At 39.0% G+C, this 26,155-nt stretch overlaps 1 protein-coding gene and 2 pseudogenes across 4 annotated transcripts; 1 reads left to right on the forward strand and 2 right to left on the reverse strand.

Moving 5' to 3' along the window:
• The first annotated feature begins 1,284 nt into the window (after positions 1–1,284).
• Positions 1,285–6,566, forward strand: LOC149814022 (pyruvate kinase, cytosolic isozyme-like). Its single transcript, XM_089989154.1, has 3 exons — positions 1,285–1,648; positions 4,913–5,374; positions 5,459–6,566. The coding sequence occupies exons 1-3, from the start codon at positions 1,436–1,438 to the stop codon at positions 6,269–6,271; spliced, it is 1,488 nt and encodes a 495-aa protein (XP_089845280.1). The 5' UTR covers positions 1,285–1,435; the 3' UTR covers positions 6,272–6,566.
• A 303-nt stretch (positions 6,567–6,869) lies between these two features.
• Positions 6,870–8,644, reverse strand: LOC149814023 (E3 ubiquitin-protein ligase SIRP1 pseudogene; annotated as a pseudogene). Of its 2 annotated transcripts, none has more exons than XR_016427902.1 (2): positions 8,443–8,644; positions 6,870–8,098 (listed from the first exon to the last, which is right to left on the reverse strand). The product of XR_016427902.1 is annotated as an E3 ubiquitin-protein ligase SIRP1 pseudogene, transcript variant X1 (transcript). The 2 variants fall into 2 exon arrangements; XR_016427903.1 differs by having other exon boundaries at positions 6,870–8,113.
• Positions 8,645–12,278: 3,634 nt separating this feature from the next.
• On the reverse strand, positions 12,279–24,233 carry LOC149814024 (putative complex I intermediate-associated protein 30; annotated as a pseudogene). Its single transcript, XR_016427901.1, has 8 exons — positions 24,112–24,233; positions 23,879–23,992; positions 20,900–20,969; positions 15,962–15,971; positions 14,740–14,802; positions 13,380–13,460; positions 13,143–13,241; positions 12,279–12,853 (listed from the first exon to the last, which is right to left on the reverse strand). The product of XR_016427901.1 is annotated as a putative complex I intermediate-associated protein 30 (transcript).
• Between the last annotated feature and the right edge of the window lie 1,922 nt (positions 24,234–26,155).

Here is a 26,155-nt window from a genome sequence, read left to right on the forward strand (position 1 = left end):
AAAAATCAAAAGATCTTTTTTATGGAATACCATTGAAGCTCGGCTCGGCTCAAGTTTGGAACCAAGCAGAGTCTAGACAATGTCATAAAAGCTCAGCTTGGAGCTCGAGCCAAGCTTGGATAAAGACATTTTGAACTGAGCCAAGTTCGAACAGCCAAAGCTCGGCTAGTGTGCATCCATACTTCAATGATGCCACAACCGTTTCACAACACGCTCCATGCATTTCTTAGACTTTAAGTTGGGCATGGATCTTGAAGCCTGCAAACACTGGTTAAGATGGTGCAACTTGTACCGACCCGGCTATCACATTCGATCTGCTTGAATATCATCTCTGTCATTTGGCCTCCAATAAACTGAAATGAGAGAATATAGGAATACTCTACAGAATAGAGCAGGTTCCGATCCAAAAGATGCCCTAGCATAAAGGATGCAGCGCTTCCATGAACATGCGTGCATTTTGGAATCGTTTTTTTTTTTTTAGACAGAGAAAGATGGGGGTTAGGCAGACGCCTACCAATTATACAAGTATACCATAGTGATTCGAACTTGCAACGTTCCAACACAAGACCACACAAGCGGAGCCGTTTGCGTGATTGCATATTCGGAGTTGCTTGGGGAGAACGCTGCTGGTGTTTGTATTGCCCACTTTTTTATGCCACGTCTCCTTATTTGAATGGTTAGGTTTCCTATGCCTCTCCAACGACGTCCTCTCTTGGGTTAGTCTGCCATTTTTACGGGTTGCTGTTTTTCAAATTTCAACACAAAGTTTCACGGGGTCATCATCGTCATTTTGAAATGTCAAAGCTGGTTTTAGAAAACCTGGAAAAGGCTCATTGTTTCCCCTGCCTTTCTATTTGTAAAACTTAAAACTATCTTTGGTCCTTTCGAGAATCAATTAAGCTTCTGCACACCAAAATACCTAAAATGCCTTCAATTCCACACCTAACAGAACCCAGTGGAGTCGACCCAATTTCAATGAGATCGATTGAAACACAAAACTTTAGGCCTCGAAGTGTGTGCCCTTTTTTTTTATATGTTTTCAAGGAACTCATCAAGAACGTTAGAATGCATGCGGTCAATTTGTGAAGGGAACCCAAAACCATCTCCAATCGGACCGGTCCAACTTTTCAGAAAGGACACGCATGTCATTGTAGCCAGATATTGGGGGCGGATGTCCCTGGTCTTTCACAATTGACAACCCACAGAATATCTTTTGTACACAAAATCTCTGACCTGATAGCCCAAGGTCATAAAGGAGGAGTAGCCGCTTCTGTTGTTGTCTCCCGAATCAAAAAGACTTACCACGCAAGGCACGTATTTCTACCCACAGTGCCACACGTCTTCTCTTTCTAAAAACCCCTCTCCTTGCCTGTTCTAACCAAAAGTTGCACCCCAGACGACGCTCCCTTCGCCCCTTCTCGCACAGTGACACAGCATGGAGATGAGGCCAAAGACCAAGATAGTGTGCACGTTGGGTCCATCGTCAAGGTCCGTGGAGATGCTGGAGAAGCTGCTCGGGGCAGGCATGAACGTCGCCAGGTTCAACTTCTCCCATGGTACCCATGCTTACCATCAAGAGACGCTTGACAACCTGCGGACCGCCATGCACAACACTGCCATACTCTGTGCGGTCATGCTTGATACCAAGGTATCTCTCTCTCTCTCTCTCTCTCTCTCTCTCTCTCTCTCTCTCTCTCTCTCTCTCTCTCTCTCTCTCTCGATCGTGCTTGAGGTTGTGTGCATCAAAAGGCTCTTAGAACTATCTCGTTTGTTAGTTGGCTTGCCCGCACAGCACATGGATTAAGATCTAAGAAGTACGGTGCACGTGTTTTCCTTTCGTCTGTTTCAATAGATTTTCCTCTCTTGAAGATGGGTGTTCGCTATGATTTTTCTTTTACTAGTGTTTATAAGCCGTCCACAAAGAAAATATAAATAAAGGGTGGATTTGTGCATATGTAAAACGTATATGGGTGTTTGTTCGTAAAAGTAATATGAGAAGACACTAACAGAAACGTGAACACTCAGAACCGCCAAGGATTGCCTTAAGTCCTGAAATCCAGTAAGAAAGGGATCGCTCAGACACTAAATCATGCTTCTATTCCTGCACCGGATGGGAAACTCCCTATTTTTCTCTCTCAATATCTTTATGTGGAAATTCTTTCAATCAATAATACTCAAGTGTTTTTCCATAAAAAAACTCTCTCTCTCTCTCTCTCTGTCTCATTGCCCTATAATTGAACTCTACCAGGGATCTAAGCGCCTCCTTCCAACCAAATATACAAAATTTGGAATCACCCAACATCAAACCGAAGTTTTGAGTCCTCTTTCAACCTGAGGAACATGAGAACCAACATAGTCGTCATGGTTCAGGTAGGAATCAGGAAGAGATCAGAAGAATAAGCTGATTGCTACCATATGAAACATAAAATAGTGATAATCTGTAATCATTCTTCAAACCGCAAGAAAATCTGCATATTTGCGATGATTCTTTAAAGATATATGGCTCAAACTGTCTGACAACTATCCTTTATGAATTAACTATTGTTAACATGGAGGGACCAATATTTTACATATGAGAAAATGATAGGAGAAAAAAAGGCTCTCAGGAATATCAAGGTCATTAAAGTTCTGTTACCTATGGTTCGAAATTGCCAACGAAAGTCCTCTAAATGTATCTTTTGCAAGCCAATAAGGGACAGATCCTGCTGCTTATGCATTTTGGTGCTAGCTGTTGTCTTTGTCTGGGTTTTATCCTCAGCAATGTCAGAAACAGTCGCCTTGGAATTTTATCGGCAGGGGAAGATCTCACCATGAATTACATATATAAAAAAGTAAAAAAGAATCGGCATATATAATATTTAAAAGTGTATGTACATAAAAATAAACATGAAGAAAAACGTAAAAAAGCTAAAAACTGTTGATATCGTGTTAATAATATGAAATTTGTGCATGATATAATTCTTGTTAACTAGCTCCACTATGAATGCCATTGTCCTATACCTGTTTTACTTAGTGCACTGATACCATATGCTTGACTTCATACAGCATAAGGTCCATCTGTTTACTGTTCTTACCCTTAACTTAAAGAACAAAGGACAGCAAATTTCTCTTTATTTTCCCCTCTGTTTTACCTAACTAATCATCTAAATGGCTCTATATACTGGAGAATAGACACGAGCAGGAACATTTCTTTGACATATTTGAAAGTCTTGGTATGCTGGACAGACGAAAGTGCTTCTTAAGTTGCATTTCCTTTACTTTTTTTTTATGTGAACGCTAACAACTACCAACTTCATTGTCCCTGTTAAATCTTCTCATGGTAGCTTGCCTTTGGCATTCATAACTAAAGAATTTCAGTGGTGGTTCTAATCATGTAAAAAGGTCTACATCAAAAGATGTACCATAAACTCACTTCAATTTCCTAAAACATGAAATTCGCAAGCCAAAGTTACAAATCATGCTCTTTTTAATGATTCAAGCAACTTTTCTTCTGGCACTGTCAGTCTACCTAATCTAACTTGTCAGGCAAGTTCCTTCCTTGCATCCATTCAGTCGCTAATGTTCAACATAATATAGTTTGGGTGCCTATCTTGGTCGATGAAGATGGTTCATGCACCACCTTTTCCCATATTAGTAACTTCAAGGCCAACATCTCAGGTGGTCCTGCACTTTAGGTTGCTTCTGTATTGATATATATAAAATGTAGATAGGGATGGATCATATGTTTTATTTGATCAATGCATAGTTGGTTGCCAGAGTGCCCTAATTATCTAGGAACCTATCTTTGTCTTATCTAACGAGGACCTTGGTTCATCCCTTAGCAGCATTGACCATGTAAATGGCATCACAAACAGGGAATTGACATTCAGGATGCCTAACATGGAGAGGCATTTTAACGTCAAGATTATCAATGTGAAATCTAGTGCTCCAATAACCAAAAGTAGATCTGAACATGAATCAGGGTTTTATTTGGTAACATATTGATGGTTGCTGGAGTGCCATAATTAGCTAGGAACCTCTCTATCTTATCTATCGCAGTGAGGATCATGTTTCATCCCTTGGTAGCATGGCCCTATAAATGGCATCACAAAGAGGGCATTTACATGCATGATGCCTAAAGTGGATATCTATTCCAGTGTCAGAGACTATTAATGTGAAATCTAGAGGCTCCAATGCTCATGCAGAGGCGCTTTCAGGAACTAAATGAAGGATCTGGGCCAGAATTAGCAAACAGTATCTAATCTCATAAAGACAGTTGTAGAATGGTGTCGTTATATTATAGTAAATAAATTAGCATGTATGCACAGAACCTATAAGAGAATCTAGAATCAAGTAATTAAGGACACTGTCCATTATAAGAGGATCTAGAACCAAGTAATTAAAGACTACCATTAAGCTATGATATGTCAATTTACACAAGGAAAAACCAAATTGAAAACATCTTCTGGCTGCATTAGCGTGGTCTTCATCTTTTTTCCCGATTGGCAGGCACCTGGCATGTTTAAAGGTAAAACAGCAACAAGACTAGGACTCAAGTAGTTAAAATTTTCTCATACAGGTCCATCCTGAGGATCATAGTCACGAAACTACCCTTTAATCGTGTTTGGCATTTTGTACTTACCATTTCATGTTGTGATGTTTCTAACCCATGCTTAACTTTGTGACTGTATTGTAAGCCATTTGATATTTCCACTATCATTAAAAATGAACCTTACAACATATTTGTGGCTATCAAGCATACTATGAGACATAAATAGGCCATGCCAAGCACAACCGAAAGGTTAATCTAGTATTTGTTGCTAGATCCATACAAACAAAAGGAGTGTATCATCATATACTATCATGGCTATATATGTCATTTATGAATGTGTGTGTGTGAGGTTCTGGATTTGCTCACTTTTTCCTAATGCAGGGGCCAGAAATCCGAACTGGTTTTCTTAAGGATGGAAAGCCAATACATCTCGAGAAGGGGCAAGAGATCACAATTACTACAGATTACAGCATCAAGGGAGATGAAAGTACGATATCTATGAGTTATGGCAAATTAGCAGAGCATGTGAAGCCCCAAAGCATCATACTATGTGCCGATGGCACAATCACACTGACCGTCTTGTCATGCGACAAGAAAGACGGCCTTGTACGTTGCCGGTGTGAGAACTCTGCCACCCTTGGAGAAAGAAAAAATGTCAACCTGCCGGGTGTGATTGTCGACCTTCCCACACTGACTGAGAAAGATAAAGAAGATATCCTAAAATGGGGTGTTCCTAACAAGATCGATATGATTGCTCTTTCCTTTGTTCGGAAAGGTTCTGATCTTGTTGAGGTCAGAAACCTGCTTGAAGAGCATGCCAAGAAGATCCTTCTCATGTCCAAGGTATGCCACCATATTAACTGCTTTGTTCATAGAGATTCTCATCACTTTTGAAGTCTTATTTCGAAACTGTTGTGATCTCAACAGGTTGAGAATCAGGAAGGAGTCACCAATTTTGATGAGATCCTTGCCAACTCCGATGCATTCATGGTGGCTCGAGGAGACTTAGGCATGGAAATTCCCATTGAAAAAATTTTCTTAGCCCAAAAGATCATGATATACAAATGCAATATCCAGGGAAAACCAGTTGTTACCGCCACTCAGATGTTGGAGTCAATGATAAAGTCACCTCGCCCCACACGTGCAGAAGCAACAGATGTAGCAAATGCAGTACTTGATGGCACTGACTGTGTTATGCTTAGTGGCGAAACAGCAGCTGGAGCTTATCCTGAGCTAGCTGTACGAACAATGGCCAAGATATGCATAGAAGCAGAGTCATCACTAGATTATGGGTCAGTCTTCAAAACTATCATGCTTTCTGCACCAACACCCATGAGCCCATTAGAGAGCTTAGCTTCTTCAGCGGTTAAAACTGCCAATTCAGCAAAAGCGGCATTGATTTTGGTTTTAACAAGGGGAGGAAGCACTGCAAGGTTGGTAGCGAAGTACAGACCAGCTATGCCGATTCTTTCTGTGGTGGTACCCGAGATAACAACAGACTCTTTCGACTGGTACTGCACTGATGAATCACCAGCTAGGCACAGCCTGATCGTAAGAGGGCTGATCCCAGTTTTGAGTGCAGGATCAGCTAAGGCTTCTGATTCTGAATCAACAGAGCATGCCCTTGAATTTGCTCTTCAGTACTCCAAAGATAAAGGCCTTTGCAATCCTGGAGATTCCGTTGTTGCATTGCATCGAGTGGGAACTGCTTCAGTTATTAAACTTATGACCGTCAGTTGAAGGTGTGGCAGACTAGCAAATGCAAGAGGATGAGTTGTGTTTTGAGGGATTTCATTTAATATACATTGATGAGCTTTTGTCATGTGGTCTGTTTCAGTTACCATATGAGTTGCAATTTTTTGTGGTTTTGGTAGTCCATGTTGCAGTTTTGTGGTTTTGGTAGCCCATGTTTTAGTTTTGTGGTTTTGGTAGCCATCTTTATTATATAACAAGGTGGCTGCTGACCAAAATTGTTACAGTTTTATTTGCGATTGTCATTTTGATGAATGTGATAGTTAAGCATATGAATATAAAATTTAATAAGTCTCTATTGGCTAAGAATTTTTCCTGTTTGAATAATGCGTATTCTTTTTTCATTGGATAATGCTAATCTTGGCACAATGTTCGTCAAGCTAGACAATTGAACTCATTCCTCCAAATATTTTTCATGTAAGTGAAATATGTAAGCTCAAGAGAAATTAGATATATGCATGCTAATTAATTCAGCAAAAATCGCTTTCTAAGAAAATGTAAAATACCATGTACATTTCTTCGGCTCTGCTTTGGCACCCTATTAAGAAAAAAGTTTGAGGGTAAAATGATTTCCTACAAATGCTGCTACTAGAAACATTCTGTGATCTGTTCATTCATATAAAGCACACATCAGATGAATCCAACCGTAACATACTTTGTTTTGAGCAATCCATATAAAAGAAAACTTTATGTACAGAAGAGAAGGAAAACCAAAAGACCAGCTTCATACGAAACATCAATTCTCATCTGTTTGAGAACCATTTCCAGGGGAAGAAGAATTGGTTGAAGAAGAATTCTCGCTCTGAGAGAACAACCCATTAAAAGGCCATGGGATGGGTACCCAAAATCTGCTGCTATTCTCAGCCCCTTCTTCCCCACCTCTCTCTGCAGCTCCCTCGTTGTTCTCCACCACCCTGTTACCACCATTAAGACTGTTGCCAGACCCTTGTGATTCTTTCGACTCATCGACCGGCATCTGGTATCGGCAAACGGGGCAGGAGCTATGAAGCTCCAGCCATGGCAGAATGCACTCTGAGTGGAATTTATGCTTACAGGGCATCTCTCTAGCTTTGGAGTCGACCTCGAAATCCTCTATACATATCGGACATCGCAGGTTCTCCTCAACTTTCACCGTGGGCATTGCCTCTACCGCCGCCTTCTTCGCGGGAGGCGTCCCGTACCTACTCGGATCATTCTCTGCTAGATGCTGCAGCAGCATATCCAAGCCAGGCCCAATGAAGTAATCTCCCAACGAGGCGCCGATCCTGTTCGACCCCGAATTGCGACTCTGGTTCTGAGTCTGAGTCGAATCGAGAGTTCCTTGAAGGATTATTGCCTGATTGAACGAATTGATCAGAATCAAGCGATCCATATCGTTGGCATCCGGGTTATCGGATTCTGACACCATTCCTTCTCTTAAGCTCTGAAGCAATTGAAGGATCGCAGCTCCACTCCTCCTCCTCCTCCTCCTCCTCCTCTGACTGGCTTCCGATTCACCACCACCACCACCTTCAGTTTGTTCATCTTCCTCTGCTTCTTGTTGCTCCTCTTCTTCCTCCTCGTCCTCCTCCAGCCTTCTTCTGAACCTCCGCCGCCTCCTTGAAGGTCCCATCATCCCCAACAATATCGGAGCCCACAGGGAGAGGGCGCGATCTGACTCTGATTCAGCGTCCTGATTATCCCCCCTCCAGCTTTCCATCTCCTCCACAAACCCACTATTACAGATGGGGCACTTCATCTCCACCTCCATAACTGGATTCACGATCCGAGAGCATACATGACACCAATATCTTCCCACCGCAGCATCACCCATCACTGCAGATTCATTAACTATCAACAACCCACAAAAGACCGATCACGATCTCACACACCAAGAATCAGAAATCGACCAACAATGAAACCAAAACTTTTCTGTGTTCATCCAACAAAACCCATGAAGAAGGTTTTTTCTTTTTTTCTTTGGAAGGATGTAACTCCAGCAAAAACACAGAAGAAAGAAAGAAACATAAAGCAAAGCACAATAGATGAATCCAGAGGTCAATTATTGGCGTGGATTTCTAACTACAATAAACTAAGACACGTATGATTGCAAAATAAAATAGTATTTGGTCAAAATCACAGAAATATACATCCATGGTAAAGATGGTGAAAAACAAAACCTGATGATGTGGCTGCCTGTGTGCTTCAGAATCCAGAGAGGGAGGGAAGGAAGGGGATCTTTTGCAAGGAGGGAAGAAGGGAACGCGTCCCTTTTCTTTTGTTTTTTATTGTTCTTTTTGTTTGTGAGACGCGTTGGAGTTGGAACTTCGTTTTCCTTGCAAAGGACACCCCATTTCCTCTCCCTCTCTCTCTCTCCACCAATGGAAATTATGGAATGGTTATTTTTGGTGCAGTGCAGGCAAGCAAGAAATGCATCCAACGAGCATTAGAAATTGATTTATCACCTTCAACCACGTTTCTTAACGTATTTCAAATATCCACACGAAGTTTTACACTTGGGGGCCATTTTGTTAACACATTTTTTGCCTCAAGAGTCGAGACAGGTTCCTCTTAGTCCAATTTGTCTCCGGAATAACTTTAGATTTGTCTGATTTAAAGAACGAAGTGCATTTTCAAAATTGTGCGCCCTCCGGAGAAAGTCCATTTGAACGGACAACTTTAACAAAGAAAAAATTAATCTCATATTCCTTTGAACTTGAAAAATGAGCTGTACCTACATTCATTCTGTCGACAACTTTTACCGGCCTAACATTTTTCTCAACACAATCAAACAGCCCCTTAATAATACAATTACTGGTATCTTTTTCTTTTTTATCAAAAAATAAATATGGAGAGCATTCTAATCGTTCTGTAATTCTGTTTGGATAAACGAGTGAAGACCAAGCGTGTCTTTGAAATAAGATGAATGAACCAGTAGTTGAATACAATAACATTAAATCTTCTAGGCATTTTATGAATAGCTGATAGGGAAGTGTCTTCTCCTCATTGGCAATGCTGCGTGCGTAGCCTCAAACTATCGTAACCACAAGATACGTGACACGTGTTCGATAGGGACGTCTTAATCGTCCAGTCCAGAACAGATTGTGGACCTCACTGCATGGGACGGGTCGCAGGAAGAGGCCACACAAGTAATGGGGCATCTGAAAGAACAAGACCAACCACAAAAAAAGCTTTTCCATTAACCTTCTCAAGGACAGTAGCATCCGCGGCTCTCTGCTGTCCGTGCCCCCACGTGCTCCATACAAACAGCAACCGTGTAGAAGGCCTGCAACACCGTATCTCACGTGTCTAACGAGACATCTTTTAGGTGTCCCTCAGTGTTCCGCCGCTCTCATTCTGAAGTAGTGGTATCCAGAACGTCTGAGAGAAGAACTTAAAAAAAAAAAAGGTGTATTCCGACTCGGCTTATGCAGGACAACTCTGCGGCCATCCATCAGTGTCCAAACAGGACTGTTTTACACAATCCTGTCTGCATAATCAAACGCCTTCTGAGGGACTGTGTTGGAGGTTGGCACAATGTCTAGCCATGGATCAAACTTAAACAAGGGACAAGGTCGGCGGGTCCCATATTAGGCATTGAGCCTTTCATGTCATTGAGACCACCAGCCCAGGTCCATCCCGGTTCTTCATTTGAAAAGATCCGTGCCACCCGATTCCTCACCAACTAAACTATCTGGACTTGGGTAGGTTGAATTGGGATGTTGGGTAGATCTCTCACAAGGCCAGCCGTTGCTTTCTCTGTGAGGCTGCATAGTACGTACACCCTCAGGCCAGGCCCCCACCTCACACAGCCTGCTCACTCCCACTCCCATGAAGGATCTCAACCATCTAATGAGGTGCTTTTCCTCACCACCAACCTCTAAATATGTGAGCTCGGCATCTCGCCGGATTGGATTTAGATTCAACATCCACTAATCAGATTTGGTAAAGAAAATCATATCTGATTAATAGTCGAGTTTTGATTGGGCCAAATCCAACAGATTATCCGAAGTATTGCCTTTTTCTCATCCAAAATCCAAATCCAATTATTGTCACCCAAAAAAACGTCCATCAATCTCAGCAAAATCTAAGATTAGTGAACCTTCACTAGATACAGGAGTCGACCCCAATTTATTTTTCCTTCATTTGTTAATTTATTTTACATAAACAACATCAACCAAAAAAGTTTCAGTTTTCCTCATCAAGTTTTTCCTTTTTTTCTGTAAATACTGTAAATCGTCATATACAGAAGTTTTAGATTCAACCCAGATGAGCTGGCCCCTTGTTTGATATTAAATAAAATTAATAGCTAGCACTGCATTAGCAATCATGTTTTGTGTCTAATCTCAAAGTCCTCTTGGTAATAACTGAAAAGAATCTTGGGAATCCTCAAGCAAAGCTCTCTGCAAATGCTGTTGTGCTTTATGTTTATAGCAAGACCTTTTTTTTCATATCAAGTTCAGGTTACCCATGTGGGACATATTTGCGCTTAATGTTCGAGTGGTTGGGCAGGCACCGCAATGAAAGCTGAATATCAATGTTATATATATATATATATATATATATATATATATATATATATATATATATATATATATATATATATATATATATAGCATAAAGATCATGCAATCAACTCCATTTGAACAGTATCTACGACATCATCTGGCCCATTTGATTATAATCAATCTGGTTCAATTTCAAAATTCAAAGTCAAAATAGGGGTAGCCCCAAATCGGATTCAACCACTAGGTCCCTTAGTTAAGATAGTGCAACTCGCTATCTTATTTGACCCAAACCTTCAAATATTGCGTTGGAACATTTGTCCGAGAAACGGGCCTTGGATGGGATTAGATGAAACCAAATTTTATCTCACCCACATTTTACCATAAATACTATGCAATCGATGTAAATAACCTACCCGATGGAGTGATGGGCAAAACGTGAAATACTTGGTGCATTCCACATATGTTAAAAAAGCACAACGGAAGGATCAAACGCCCCTTAATTAATAACTTGCAAGGTGTTTATTCTCGTGTGCTCACCAGTCACCACGCCTTAACAGCAGCAGACTTCTCATTCAACACTTGGAATGAACTCAATGACCTTCAATAATAATGCAAAGAGTCGTGAGTCCACCTTCTGGGCCTTGTGCCTGGTAGCACAGCCTGATCAACTCAATTCCAATCTAAGAAAACTATAACTTACACTGTTCACATTTTGCTTTTCCCTACTTTTATCTTGCTAGGAATTTTCTTCATGTCTGGTTTCGGTTGAATGTGAGTGTCTTATCTCTTCATCTTTGCCCTTCTTTTTCCTTTTTGCTTTTCAGATTCTTTTTGTCACCCGCAATGGGTATGTGACGCTTTTGCATTGCCGGATAAATGATTTGACCTATGGGCCTTCTGCTCATGACATAGGCCTGCCCTTCATTGTTTATTAGTTTACTTCGGATTTTTACTTTTCTTCTAGCCTTGGTTTCAACTTTCAAGAAGTTCTTCAGTTGCAGGAAAGGAAAAGTCATGATTGTCTGAGTTCTGGTCTAGCAATAGGTTCATGAAAGGCCGCATTTAAGTCCACTCACACCCAACAGCACCCAAGGCCACATTGAGAGAATATATGGCCCTTTTCCTGTCTGGGGCTCGGAACGCTGTGTGGCCCTTAGAATGGACTGTATAGCAGGCACAACAGAGTTATGCATGCTTTGTAATATGGCTATTGATGTCTTCATTTGGGATTTACCATCACTCAATAAAATAAATCAGTTAGACAAGATTGATGTTTAATTTAAATTTTCTATCCACATGTTTAGTTTGTTCACTGGAGTACCTCTACTGTGCTCAAGGTGTTGACAGACCAGCGCTGCATCCCAATACGAACTTTGAGGCAAGCCCACTGAGCATTGAGCAGCACGATACCATGTCCACAAAGCCAGGCCTATAAGCAAACCATTTATGATATGCATACAATCGGATGGATAACAAAGAGGCAAGCTCACATGCATGGAAAAGCGGAGACAAGAACAATCAAGTCAAAACATATCTACTATTATCAGGCACCAATCATTCATTATGTTCATGATATGATGTAAAAAGGAAATGCATACGAATTTTAAGACCTTATTTAAGATGACATGTTATCCAATGTGTGCATGAGGGAACATTAAAATTCTGCGTATTTTGAGACCCTGCATCCGTTCACTGCATCATATATCGACCAGTAGTCAAAACTTGAGAAATTATTATACAGATTGCCCTTCCAGAATAGTCTTTCATGTCAATAATGCCACTAAGATATTTGAGAGGATAATGCCTACATATGTAAATCAGATTGCTTACCAAGCTCTTGCAAGAGAGAATCGCCAAATTAGATATTTCCAATAGGGTGGGCCACCATAGTAAGTTATCATGTTCTTAATGCCTTGATAAAATCAATTTCAAGTCTAAAATCCCTTGGCCCAGATTTGGTGCCGGGAACACCACCTTCAGCATTAACAGACAATGACATTCCGACAACACAAGCGGGATTCATTTCCAGCATTGCATCTACAATGTTTCCACACCACGTCGGAAAGTAGCTAGCAAGTGGAACCTGAAACAAATAAAAGCTAATGCAAACATCAGCCTAAAGAACACAAAGACCATCAAAGATTCATTTTAAATCCAACAGATAACCCAATTTTTTATGAATATTTTCTCCGTTAAGCACCAACATATTTCATGACTCGGTTATAACCTCCACACTATGTGACGGATGCTTTGGCACAAGGCTTTCAGAGTAAGCGTCAGTTGGGCCTGACACTTTTTTCCTTTCCGAAACAGTTGGTTTATTCAGCCATTCACTACTTAGATACAGAAAAATAATCATGCTCAGAACTTGCCTTTGCAATGCACCAATTGTCACTGGGTAGAACCACAAATGCTTGCCATGTATTATCCTCTAATTGACCAGGTGCATTAACCCAATTCTCTGTATATATCTAGCATTCACAAAAGTAACTAACCTACATATGTTAGGAGTTCATTGTTTGAAAACAAAATCTGTCACTGAAAGCTGAGAAAATGCGCACATATTTAAGCTTCTTTTCATGTAAAGCATCCAGTTAGGAAAGACATACAGTAGATATGTAGCATCGTCCATCTCCCTTCAACCTAAAGGCCAAGGTGCCATATGGATCCAAGTCAATGAAGCCATCAAACTGCACAAAATATTTGCATATGAGCCATTCATAGAAAATGTTGGTAGTTGATATATAACGTTAAAAATAAAGTAGTGCAGACTGGCATGTCATCCTCTTAATAATTATGAAGTTGAAATCAACAGAACGTACTGTCAGTAAGAGCTGAAAAAACTCTCCAATTTGACCAAGTACAGAACACCTTTAAGATAAAATGATCAGATTGCAGAAGTGGTAAATTAGAACACTAAACTAGGCACCATAACTTGCTCCCAATTAAGTGAGATGTAAGAATTGAATTTGTGCAATACATTGGTTTAGAGCATCGGACTCATAATGTCATTCTACCCCTTCAAATGCTAAGCAGGTATCAATTTTGTACTTCAACCAGCATATTTGATGAACACCTTCTATGCTAATCTGGAATGCCAATGCAAGTACCTGAACAGCACATCACAAACTTGTCCAGTTGTTTGAATAATATCCTTACATTACCTTGCTAAAGACCTAAAGTCATAACATATCAAGTCAAGCTTCCTTCCACATGAAAAGAATAGCATTTTCCTGTCCCAGGAATAAGAGAACTATCCCATTTACAGAGTGATCACTAGCCCCATATAAGCAGCCTAGGTAAATGCATATATTAATAGGTGGTTATGTTAAAAAATGCAAGGATGTTCTTTCCCATGTTGAAAGCAGTAGAGACATGTATTTTACCCCATGCTGAAAGTGATCAAAATATTGTATGTAGTTTGTATGTCTGTGGTGCACACATGAAAATGTGCATGGCAGGTTTATATGTTCTAGTGGTGAAAGGGGATTGGGTGTTAGGAGGTGGACATGCTGCAGTGCTCTTTCATAAACAATAGAGCTAAGATGTGGAGCACGGTAATCACCATCTAAAATGACTGATTCAGCATAATCTCCAACAATCATAATGTACGACCCTATGTCACATAGGTGCGGGTGCGGGTGCAGATGCGGCGATTCGGCACTTTAAAAAAACTTGGGTGCGGGGGTGCGGGGAGGGTATATATATAATTTTGAACAGTTTTAAGTTAACCCTACGTGTATGTGTGTGCATTTATGTATTTATATACATAATATAGATATAACTGGACTTGGTTAAGGTTAACCGAATCTACTTTTGGACAAAAATGGACCTCAGTGTGGTTGACTTCATCTGACACAAAGGAAGCAGTGTCCAAGTGTCGCACCCACATGGGTGCAGGTGTGGTGCCCTGTTAGAAGAGTCCGTGTGACATAGGTACGACCAGTGAAAGATGAAAGCATCACACACCTTCTTAGATCTCATCCCACAAAAACCACTTCGATTCATTCTCCATCTGGAACCGTCAGATACCTATGAAGAAAGTGTTAAAATGTATACTCAAAAGCATTATTGTAAGTATAAATATATATACTTATACACATAGAGATACGTATACATATGTTATATGTATACGTATCTCTATATATAAGTATATATATTTATACATTTTTCTCTTTTTACCCGAAAAGGGTATTTTAGTCCTTTTACATTTTGCACATATTCCATTTGGAATATGCTGTAATTTTCCTCTTTATTTTTTCATTTCTTTTATTTTTTATTTTTCCTTTTTGTATTTCCAAAAAGGAGCATTGGGGGTCTCCCCAATAGAGTCGTTGGGGAGCCCCCCAACGGTCACAATTGTGACCGTTGGGAGCTCCCCAACGACTCCTTTGGGGAGCCCCCTCTAGCCCCTCTCCTTTCTTGTATAAATAGGGGCGTTCCCCCTTGTTGTAGGATTAGCTTGAGAGTCTCAAGCATTTGCTTTTATTTATGAAATACATGCATTATTGCATGTTTATTATTTATACGCTTTTTGCGTATTTTGTTCAAGTGTTGTGAGAGTGCTTTCGTGCACTTCTTTTATAAAGTATTTGTGCTTGTATGCGTATTGTCTCTTCGTAGACAATTTCACATGGTATCGGAGCTCGGTTGGTGATTGAAGATCGTGGGATCCTCCTTTGTTCGAGTGCCTCGAAAACCGTGCCTTCGGATTTTTAAAGATTGAAGTGGTGGATCTTGCTTCTCAAATATTTTAGAAGGATCTTGTGCAAAATAGAAGTTGAAACATTGTATTGGTACGCCTTTTTTCTCCTTCTCTTTACGCATTAATGGGTGAGAAAGAGTCTCACTTTGCCCTTGGATTCAAGTTGAATGGGTCCAACTATCATATTTGGGCCGGGAATATGGAGGCTCACATAAAAGGAAAATGATTGTGGGGTTATGTGCAAGGAACAATTCTGGAACCGGAACCCAAGATAACCGTAATGGACGGAAGTTAAATCAAGATTCTTGAGGGAGAGGAAAGGATCAAAGCTCTTGAAGAATACTCCAAGAAGCACGACGAATGGGAAATGAAGAACTTCAAGATTCTTTCTTGGTTCTTCGCATCCGTCGAAACAAAGATTAATGCCAACATTATCAAATTCAAAAAAGCATCGGAAGCTTGGCGTTATCTCGAGAAAATGTATACATCAAGAGATCTTTCCCATAAGTATTACCTTCAAAAGAAGACCCTCTCCCTTACTCAAGGTGAAATGTCTATTAGGGAATATTTTGTCGATCTTTCCTCTATTTGGGATGAGCTCTCTATGCTTGAACCAAAATGGAGTGGAGAGGCAATTGAACTCCGCCACAAGCAACTTGAAGAAGATTGTTTCTTCAATTTTTTGAATGGGTTGAGACCGGAATTTAAGCAAATAAGGTCATCACTTCTCTCCTCATTTACTCCTCCCTCTCTTGAAGATGTTCTCACCAAATTAAGTGGTGAGGAGACTCGTATGAGTTTATGTAAACAAGGATCAAGTGTTCTTATGGTTCCTTGTAATCATGAAGAAAACAATGAGGTTAATGCCGTATCAAGACCCGGGAGTAATGTAAAAACCTATCGTCCTCCTCATTTTAAATTCCAAAATCAAGGAGGAGATGGTGGACAAAGAGAAAAAAGGGACTATAGCAAGACTATATGTCATTTTTGTAAAGAACCGGGGCATATCAAGCCCATATGTCCCAAATGGAAGAAGTTTCTCGCTATGGCCACCACCGGTACACCACAAAAGGAAGAGGCTTCATCAAGTGGATCACTCTCGTTGAACCAAATAATGGAAGCCCTTCAACCTCTTCTCAAGGGAGCTACATCTGGTGCCGCCGTGTCTACCTCTTCCATTCCAGGTAAAGTCTCTTGGCTTTTGGACTCAGGTGCATCTTTTCATATGTCCCCAAACATGTTTTCACTTTCCGATTACTCAAAAAATGTTTCTCCATCCTTTGTTTCCACTGCGGATGGAACTTCTCTTGAAATTAAAAGAATAGGTAATTTTGAAACTCAAGATTTTTTTATTCCAAAAATTAGATTTATACCTAAACTTAACTTAAATCTTCTCTCTGTTTCTCAACTCTCGGACCATGGTTGTGATATTAAATTTTCATGTGATAAATGTTTAATACAGGATCGCCTGTCCGGGAAATTGATTGGGGAAGGCTTTAGAAAAGGCGATTTATACTATATGGAATCTCTTCAAGTTCCAAAATCTTTTTGTAATGTTGCCCGAAACAAAGATATAAATGTGTGGCACAAAAGACTTGGTCATCCTAATATCACCAAGCTATCTTATTTGCATTTTGCGAAGGACCTATGTAAAAGTTCTTTTTCTTGTAATGACTATATTCTCGGAAAAATGCAAAGTTTACCTTTTGAGCAAAGAACGATGTTCTCATCTAAACCCTTTGAAATTGTTCATTCCGATGTTTGGGGACCCGCACCTGTTGTCTCAAAAGGAGGCTTTTCTTATTATGTTATTTTTGTGGATGATTTCTCTAGATATTCATGGATCTTTTTTCTCAAATTCAAACATGAAGTTTTTTCGTGCTTTAGAACCTTCCATTCAATGATCAAGAATCAATTTAACAGTAACATAAAGATTTTTAGAAGTGATTCTGGAGGAGAATATCTCTTCAACCAATTTAAAATATATCTTGAAGATCACGGAATCATTCACCAAAGATCTTGTCCTAAAACCCCTCAACAGAATGGGTTGGCCGAAAGAAAACATAGGCATGTCATTGAGACCACTAGAACCCTTCTTATTTCCCAAAACATCCCTAAAAATTTTTGGGCTGAAGCAGCTCTTGCTTCTGTTTACTTGATAAATCGCTTGCCTTCTAGAATATTAGGGAAAATATCCCATTTTGAGATCTTATATAAACTCGAGCCGGATTATAATAGGTTACGAGTCTTCGGGTGTAAGTGTTTCATACTTACAGATAAGAATGACAAACTCTCTCCCAAGGCTATCCCCTGCGCTTTTCTTGGATATTCTGAAACTCAAAAGGGATTTCAATGTTACGATATTCGAGAAGATAAGTTATATGTCTCTAGAAATGTAACTTTTTTGGAAAATGAAAGTGGATTTGAAAAAAATGTTTCTCAACAAGAAAACTTTGATTACTCCTTCCTTTTTGACTTATTGTCTAGTAATGATGATACATCTAGTGATGATGATGTATCATCAAACCATAATGAGGACATTGAGGGTGATGTCGAAGAGCATAACCAACAAGAAGACAGGATTTCAAGTGATCCAATAACATACTCACATAGAAACCAAGACACCTTTAGAAGTGCTATTGATCAATATAGTGAACTTGTTCCTGCTCTCGATCACCGAAGATCTGAGAGGAATACAAGACCTCCCACTCGTTTTGTCTCCTTTGATTCTTTTTCACCCCGATATAGGGTTTGTCTTAGTGTCATTCATTCTTATTTTGAACCAAGAAATTTTGAAGAAGCAAAAAATTGTATAGAATGGCAAGAAGCTATGCAAAATGAACTTAATGCTCTTAAAAGAGATGAAACTTGGGATTTCCAAACTCTACCCATAGGAAAGAAAACTATAGGTTGTCGATGGCTTTTAAGGTTAAAACTAAGAGCGACGGATCCCTTGAAAGGTATAAGGCTCGCTTAGTTGCAAAAGGGTATGGGCAAGAGTATGGAATTGATTATGAAGAAACTTTTGCTCTTGTAGCCAGAATGGTTACAGTTAGATGTCTTATCACTATTGCATCTATTAAAAATTGGAATATTTTTCAAATGGATGTAAAAAATGCATTTTTAAATGGTGATCTTAATGAAGAAGTGTATATGGATGCTCCACCAGGCATAGAGATCCCTAAAGATAAAGTTCTTCGTCTACAAAAGGCCCTTTATGGTTTGAAACAGGCTCCCAAAGCCTGGTATGACAGATTTACCAGTGTAATGCTGGAAAATGGCTTCTCCTCATGTTATACTGACACTGCTCTATTTACTAGAAAATCTAAGGCAGGAATTGTAATATTGTTACTATATGTTGATGACATGTTAATTACAGGTGATGATGTTCAAGGAGTCAAGGGTATTAAGTCCGTCTTGACTTCAAAATTTGAGATGTCAGACTTGGGTTTTCTGACATATTTTCTTTGAATTGAGGTTGCCTATTCCCAACGACTCCTTTGGGGAGCCCCCTCTAGCCCCTCTCCTTTCTTGTATAAATAGGGGCGTTCCCCCTTGTTGTAGGATTAGCTTGAGAGTCTCAAGCATTTGCTTTTATTTATGAAATACATGCATTATTGCATGTTTATTATTTATACGCTTTTTGCGTATTTTGTTCAAGTGTTGTGAGAGTGCTTTCGTGCACTTCTTTTATAAAGTATTTGTGCTTGTATACGTATTGTCTCTTCGTAGACAATTTCACAAAAAGATGGCCAGAAAATATACCTTTTGAACAGACAAAAAACTCAGTGTCACAAATGCAAGTCCTCACTCCAAAATGATCTGCTTAGTTATCTAGAATGGAATTAAAGCTTTCCAAAATAATAACCCTTGAGTTCATTTTTATAGGAAGAAAGAAAAGAAAACAAAGGAACCTGGTAAGAAGTAAGAACATTTCAAATTAAATTAATAACAACCCTTGAGTTCATTTTTTTAGGAAGAAAGAAAAGAAAACAAAGGAACCTGGTAAGAAGTAAGAACATTTCAAATTAAAGTAATTTTGAGTGAAGAAGTTCCATCTATAAGACAATAATAGCATTCAGGACACCAAATTCAAATGCTTTGCCCTACCGAAAGGAACAAAATTAAACAGTTGAAATTAACTGGTAACAGAATTATTTAGAGATTAGAGATATTCATAACAGTTATGTGGAATGTGATGAGAGAACATAACCAGTTAACTTAGGTTTTATGACAAAGGAAAAGATTAGCTTGAATCTTCAAAAATGCTGGCTGAATCACATTGTTAGTGTGTGAATGACAATAGTTTGCTCCTCAATACGAGCCTTGCTCCCCATTCACAAGCATTTCGTTCAAAATTGAAGTACTTAACCAAGAAGCAGCCAAGCATAAATAAATGTCAATATTCAGAAAATATCAACCAAGAGTTTTTCTTGGAGAATTTAAAACTAAATGGTTTTCTTGGGAAAGTTTCAGGGAAAATCATTTAAAAATTAATAGTATAAATTTGCATAAATTCATTTTACCATTTTTTAAAACTTACTAAGACATTTTGACCTTTTCTGTTTCTGGAAGAACTTCAAGAACATGATAAATTGAAAACATTATGACATATTGTGACTATATGCATGTGCATGGAGAGAGAGAGAGAGAGAGAGAGAGAGAGAGAGAGAGAGAGAGAGAGAGAGAGACTTTTGTTAATCTAACTATTGTCTAACAGTTCATAACATGCGTGTTCAATGTATTGAAGTTGGTATCTTCACTCATCAATGTTGTTAAACATGATCACCTCTAGGCAGGAAGCATGCACTGAGGCGGCCTGCCAAGGGGTAGCATGTACTGAGACATGTGCCTCACACATTTGAAGCACATGCCTCAGCCTGAGAGCCATGCCTCTTTAGGGGGCATGCACCTCATGCATCTTAGGTAAGTGTGTTAAAATGTAAGCATAACGGTCACATTTGTGACCGTTGGGGAGCTCCCAACAGCTCTATGGAGCTCTCCTTTGTAGTATAAAAAGGGGACCTTGTCCCCTCTCATTTGTATTCTGTTTTAGAGCAACTCTTCAATCAAATACATTATTTATTTTATGCTCTCTTGTGCTACTGTGCTTAAGCACCTTGTGACTCTATGTATTTTGCCCATTAGTGGCCTTGTGACTTTATGTATCTTGCCCATTAGTGGCCTTGTTATTGTGTGTTTAGAGATATCTCTTGTGATCTCTCATTTCATTACAAAGTGGAGTGCTAAAAAAAAAACCTTCAACAAAGTTCAAGTTGAAAAGAAAATTTAAAACAGACAAGTGATACTTGAATCAATTTTACAGTCTTAGTTACTCTTGACTGCTATTTTTGTCAGTTTTTGGTATTGTCATTAACATGAGCTTCCTTGAAATCCATGATATTCAGTAGAATTTGGTGAGACAGGATTCATGACAGCATACCACTTAGTCCACTTCCAGCATCTTTGACCTCTAATGAGGCTGATGATAAACCTGATAAATAATACCAAAATCAATAAGCAATATCAGATTTTTTTTTCAATCAAGAATTTTATCAGAACATTTGTATTTGATATAGAAGGCAATGCTTCAATTCGGAATAGATTCAAAGTTTGTCTAAACTTGAATAAAAAGTTCAAAAGCTCCAGCAATCTAAATTATAAAAGTTGCACTAGCTTGCCTTCCTTAACTTAAAAAATATTTATTTATCCTGCCCTGTGTAAAAAAAACTGGCCGCAAGAAAGGTTGCTGCCACATGTAAAAGTTGGCTGACTTTTAGATTCTACGTGTACACATATATACATGCATACATATGCAAAGTAAAACTGTAAGGCCCTTGTTTTACTGAGTTGCATCAATTTAATATATTCATTTTCATTCAGATGCATGTCATCAGAAATGAACTTTTGAGGAAAAGAGAGGCAATGCAAACATATGCATAGTTGATTGGACCATAAACTGGCACAGGATCGCCACTTCAATAAAAATGCTTTGCAACATAAACAATTTGTTGGCTTTTTTTATTAAGATAACTTTGCAATCAATACAGAGGGGATTCTCTCCAGTTATCTGGTTGGTATAAGCTATGTCACACAGACACTTCGCTTGGGCCTAGGTTGCTTTTCATTGCAATCTTTCTTTGATTCGGTTTCCTCCTCTGCCTACTTTACTGCACATTCTTCAGTTAAGAAATCAACGAAAAATGTCCACGTTACATCTCTAATCTTCTTTCATCAAGACCCTTGGCCATAGACATGAAATCTTTGATGTATCTACTGTGAACAAGATCTCTGGTAGATTTTTTATTTTTGCAATCTTGCACATAGCTCAGCTTGCCTCCAACATAATCTAGCATATATCGTAAGCTCCATGTCTAGCCTCACTTTTTCTATCCTTTTTTCCCCCCTTTCCAGATTCATATCTCTCATTAGTCATTAGAGATGTAAATGGTTTGGATTCAGGTTGGATGTAGCCAATGCCATTGGATTCAGTTCCGGACAGTGAGAAGGTCATGACTCATACCAAATATAGTTTTATACATGTAAACAGATTCGGAAATCCGTCAAATCTGAATATTCTTCAGATTCGATAGCAAAAAATTAAAACCATGCAATTATAATCGGATATGGTTTTGGCTTACAAAATCCAACTAAACGGAGTTGGATATCGGATAACATCCAATCCATAGATATCCCTATCTCTCATGATTTGTTCCACACATTGTTTTCTAACATTTCTCAGAAGTACCCATGTTACCATCAGTGAACTTCAGATTCTTTTCACTCTATCAATGCATAATTGTTTATTAATGTTCCCAAACATTTGGACCTCATTTAATACAGTTTTTCATTTGTGCACATAGTTCATTTGGATCTACATTCCAGATCCCCTCGCAACATATAAAGTTAACACCACCTGTGTCGGAAGCATCATAAGTATCTGCAGCTATGGTCTTCCAACTCTTCTAGTTTATTACATTAATCTTGAGAGAAAATGGTTAGTTCATGAGATGTACCCTCCATACTTTAAATATTATCAAATGTCAATGCATCTTCTTAAAGTCTGTGGTAGCTATCATAAATCACATAAATCGGCAAACAGTTTTACCCAACTTTCCTAAGCCACACCTTTCTGTATTCTTTTTGTGTGCTTCTAGCCTTTCCATGCATTTGTAAGTCACTATGTATGCTTTCTTGACTAAGTATATCTCATGCTAATTTATCTAACTTGTGCTAAAATTCTTCTTCAGGTCTCCCAGCTAAGCTTGCTACAGGTACATGGACTCTATGAAATTTAAAATTTCTTTGTCTAAAACAGGAACTTTCATAACCCTAGCAACTAAACCCAAATTCTAGGATTTCATTTCGGAAATCTACATCAACCACATTTGACTGGCCCATTTTTCAAATAACACTTCTCTAGCTATCAAATTTAAATCCTCTTTCCAATATCACTAGCTTTTCCATCAACATGTTGTCAATCACAAGCAAACTAGATCACCGATTCTTCTGCTCAGTGCGTGTCCACAATGTATCATTTCCTCTAAATGTGTCTAGTTTCCAAGATTTCATGTACAAATCATGACCAGCTGTTTTCTCACAATAAGCGGGGACTGGTGATGCCTACCCCTTGTAGGGAATGCTGTAGCATGATAGCATCAACCATTTCTGGTTTTTGACACTTAAATAGTACTTCAGGGTTATAAGCACCGCCTCGTTTCTTTTCACCAGGTTTTCATCTCATGCAACGTCAACAAAAGTTTAGATTAGTAGTTCCAAAAGCTAGTGGGAATTTTTAATCAGTTTAAATGTATGATATCATTTACCATGTGCACCATGCTTCATGTATCACTTAACACATAACAAGTTAACAATGCACAAGCGCAGAAAGGTAGAACCGGAGAAACCTATCTAAATCTAAGAAAACCAAGTAAAAGTGAAAACGGAGTGTAGAAAAACTTCAAAGGATCACAAGATTCACGGGAAGGCATGGCTTCTTCTATCCTATGCAGATAATTGATTGATGAGTTCAACATGTGAAATTAGGATTTAATGAAACAGCCCACTACCAACTACGTGTGTCTAAAAAAACACCAAAAAAAAAAAACCGCCCAACATCACCTTGCTGGAGACCCTGCTTGCTGATACAGCAATGATGGTCAGGAGAGTAAGGGGGAGGGGGGGAGAAGTGAAGGCCATCAGAATTCATGTGAAGTTCACACAACGGGTTAAGCGAAAAAGAAGAAAGCACATACATCACAAACAACAAGCCTAAGCGTTCAATTGAGGAAAGCACCCACAAAGAAATCAGAAGGGCTTCTACTCGGCTTGTCTACCACATCAAGCAACAATAGAGAAACCAGTTAATACAAAATCTAGAGAACCAGAAATAACAACACATACCGTCGTACTCAGAATCGGAAAATAGATGCCACCTTTTCAAATCCTCCTTTGAACTGAAACTAAACACGCACATCTCTTGTGGCGGCATCAAATCTTCCAGATTCCACGTTAGCGCTGCAATTCAAACAAAAAAAAACGGAAATATGAAATGAAAACCAATCTTTTCTTTTTAGTGCTTTCAATTGACGAATTGTAGAGACCGCTGATTGTTGTTCTAGAATCCAACAGAATACCTCGCTTAGTAGCGTTTAGGGAAGCGTTCCACAAAGCTCTGATCCTCAACATCTTCTTCAGCTCATGCGCTAGGAATCTCAAAAAAAAGTATATCGCAGCTAAGAACCCTCACCGAGTGACCAACGACCAAACTGGGTCTATCTTCTTAACGATGAACTAACGAGATGCTGTCAAACAGTTGGAAAATGGATGAAGCCGTTTATGTTAGGGTTTTTTAGAGGAAGGACGGGACTGGGATCAGGTCATGTGGCATATGACGGCAACCATCATATATCGATCCTAACCGTTGAAACAAAAGCTAAGATCGTGTACATATGAATGTGCGAAATTGATACGTGTTAAATGAAGTGCTAAATGGGTTTTTTCTGTTCTTTCGGTATTATTTTGTAGTTTCAACCTCATAACCTGATAAATGTGTTGGACATGATCGATTTACTCAGAATTCACACCCATATCATGTATTTTTTATGAAAAGTAATATTTAGAGCCTCAAAATTTATAAATTTTAGAACCTTATAAAATCTCATTCATGTGTTGGAATCGAACAAGAGTTGATCCTAAATCACATCTTTACCATCAGAATTTACAAATAAAATGAAAAATCTTAAAAAACTCATTTAACACCTACTTTTACTATATATATATATATATATATATATATATATATATATATATATATATGAAGAAGTTGGTAACTGCTCAATCGTTACTTACTAAATGTAAACTCGATTATAGCGGGCCGGGCTCTCCCCTCTCTTTCTCCTCTCTCCCTTTCCCTCTCGTTCCGTCGACGATTAAGTCTCCTCGGCGATGAGAGAGGGACTAAATGAGGTAGGGTGAGTCTCTCTCTCGTCTCTTTCTCTCTCCCTGCAACCCTCTCTTTCCCTCTCTCAAAACCTTTCTCTAGTTGTTGCTGCCATTATCTTCCTTCGGCGAGTTTGCCACCATCACCTTCCTCCGGCGAGTCTGCTGCCATCAACATCCCCCGACGAGTCTGCTGTGCCATTACCTTTATTTGGCGAGTCTGCTACTGCCATTACCTTCCTACAGCGGGAAAGGCTGCACTATTACTGTCTCTCTGGTGACTACTCGGGCCATCTGCCTTGTCCGGCGTCAAAGGTAATGGCTACAAACGGGTGTCCTCTCTCTCTCTCTCTCTCTCTCTCTCTCTCTCTCTTTAGCCCCAAATTTTTGGGGTTGCTTGGGGTAATATCTATTTTTTTGTTGATTTTTCCTTGTGTTCAAATTGGAACTACCCCCGAAAATGCTTCACGGGATTCCTAATTTTTCCTGTTTAAATTTTTCTATTTTCCTAGCCTTGTTTTCAATTTTTCTGTTATGCATTTGGTACAGGTGTTTTCTGCCTTAGGTCGAACCTTATGTGGTATATGGGGTAGGCTAATTGCTATGAATCTTTTATCATTTTTATGGTAGCCACTTCCACCCACTAACTCTCTAATTACTTAGCTGACTAAGTGGCCTACTAATGGTGTCAAATTGGGTCATCCAATGGGTTAGACCCAAATCTGTTAGGTCTAACATTCTCTCACTTGACTCATTGACATCAAAAGTTCACTAAATCGAGGTTTATACCATTATCTCGATTTAATTCTTTATGTGGGTTCAGATGCTACCCTTTATCACAAGAATGAATCATATGAGTCATGAATATAAACACTTCTTTATGAAATGTTATTTTTCATGTACTACACTATAATTTATCTTCAGTGCTTTAGCATTTTGAAATTACTTTTATGAATAAGTTGGTCTCTTACCTATTTTATTGGTCTTTTAAATATTGTTATTCTGCTATTCTTTCTAACTCATATGAGATCTTTTATGTAAAATCAACAATTTACAAAATCATAAAGAATCAAATTCATATAAATAAATGTGATCACTTAATGTATTATCATACATCAGAAAGAATAAAAGACTCATCCCCTTTACAAGTTGAGAATACAATCTCGGTGTTAGCCCTTTATTAAGGGGATTCATAGTCATTTTCTTCGTTTTAATTGTATCAATATATACTAGATGATT

Source organism: Nuphar pumila, chromosome 15 (assembly GCF_984573655.1).
Source record: "Nuphar pumila chromosome 15, dmNupPumi1.hap1.1, whole genome shotgun sequence".
Taxonomy (NCBI): Eukaryota; Viridiplantae; Streptophyta; class Magnoliopsida; order Nymphaeales; family Nymphaeaceae; genus Nuphar; species Nuphar pumila.

What these genes read in the sequence shown, in the direction of transcription:
- LOC149814022 (XM_089989154.1), top strand. Translation starts at nt 1,436, where the DNA reads ATGGAGATGAGGCCAAAGACCAAGATAGTGTGCACGTTGGGTCCATCG. An exon ending in CGGTCATGCTTGATACCAAG is followed by an intron (nt 1,649 to 4,912) that starts GTATCTCTCTCT and finishes TTCCTAATGCAG; the next exon opens with GGGCCAGAAATCCGAACTGG. An exon ending in AGATCCTTCTCATGTCCAAG is followed by an intron (nt 5,375 to 5,458) that starts GTATGCCACCAT and finishes TGATCTCAACAG; the next exon opens with GTTGAGAATCAGGAAGGAGT.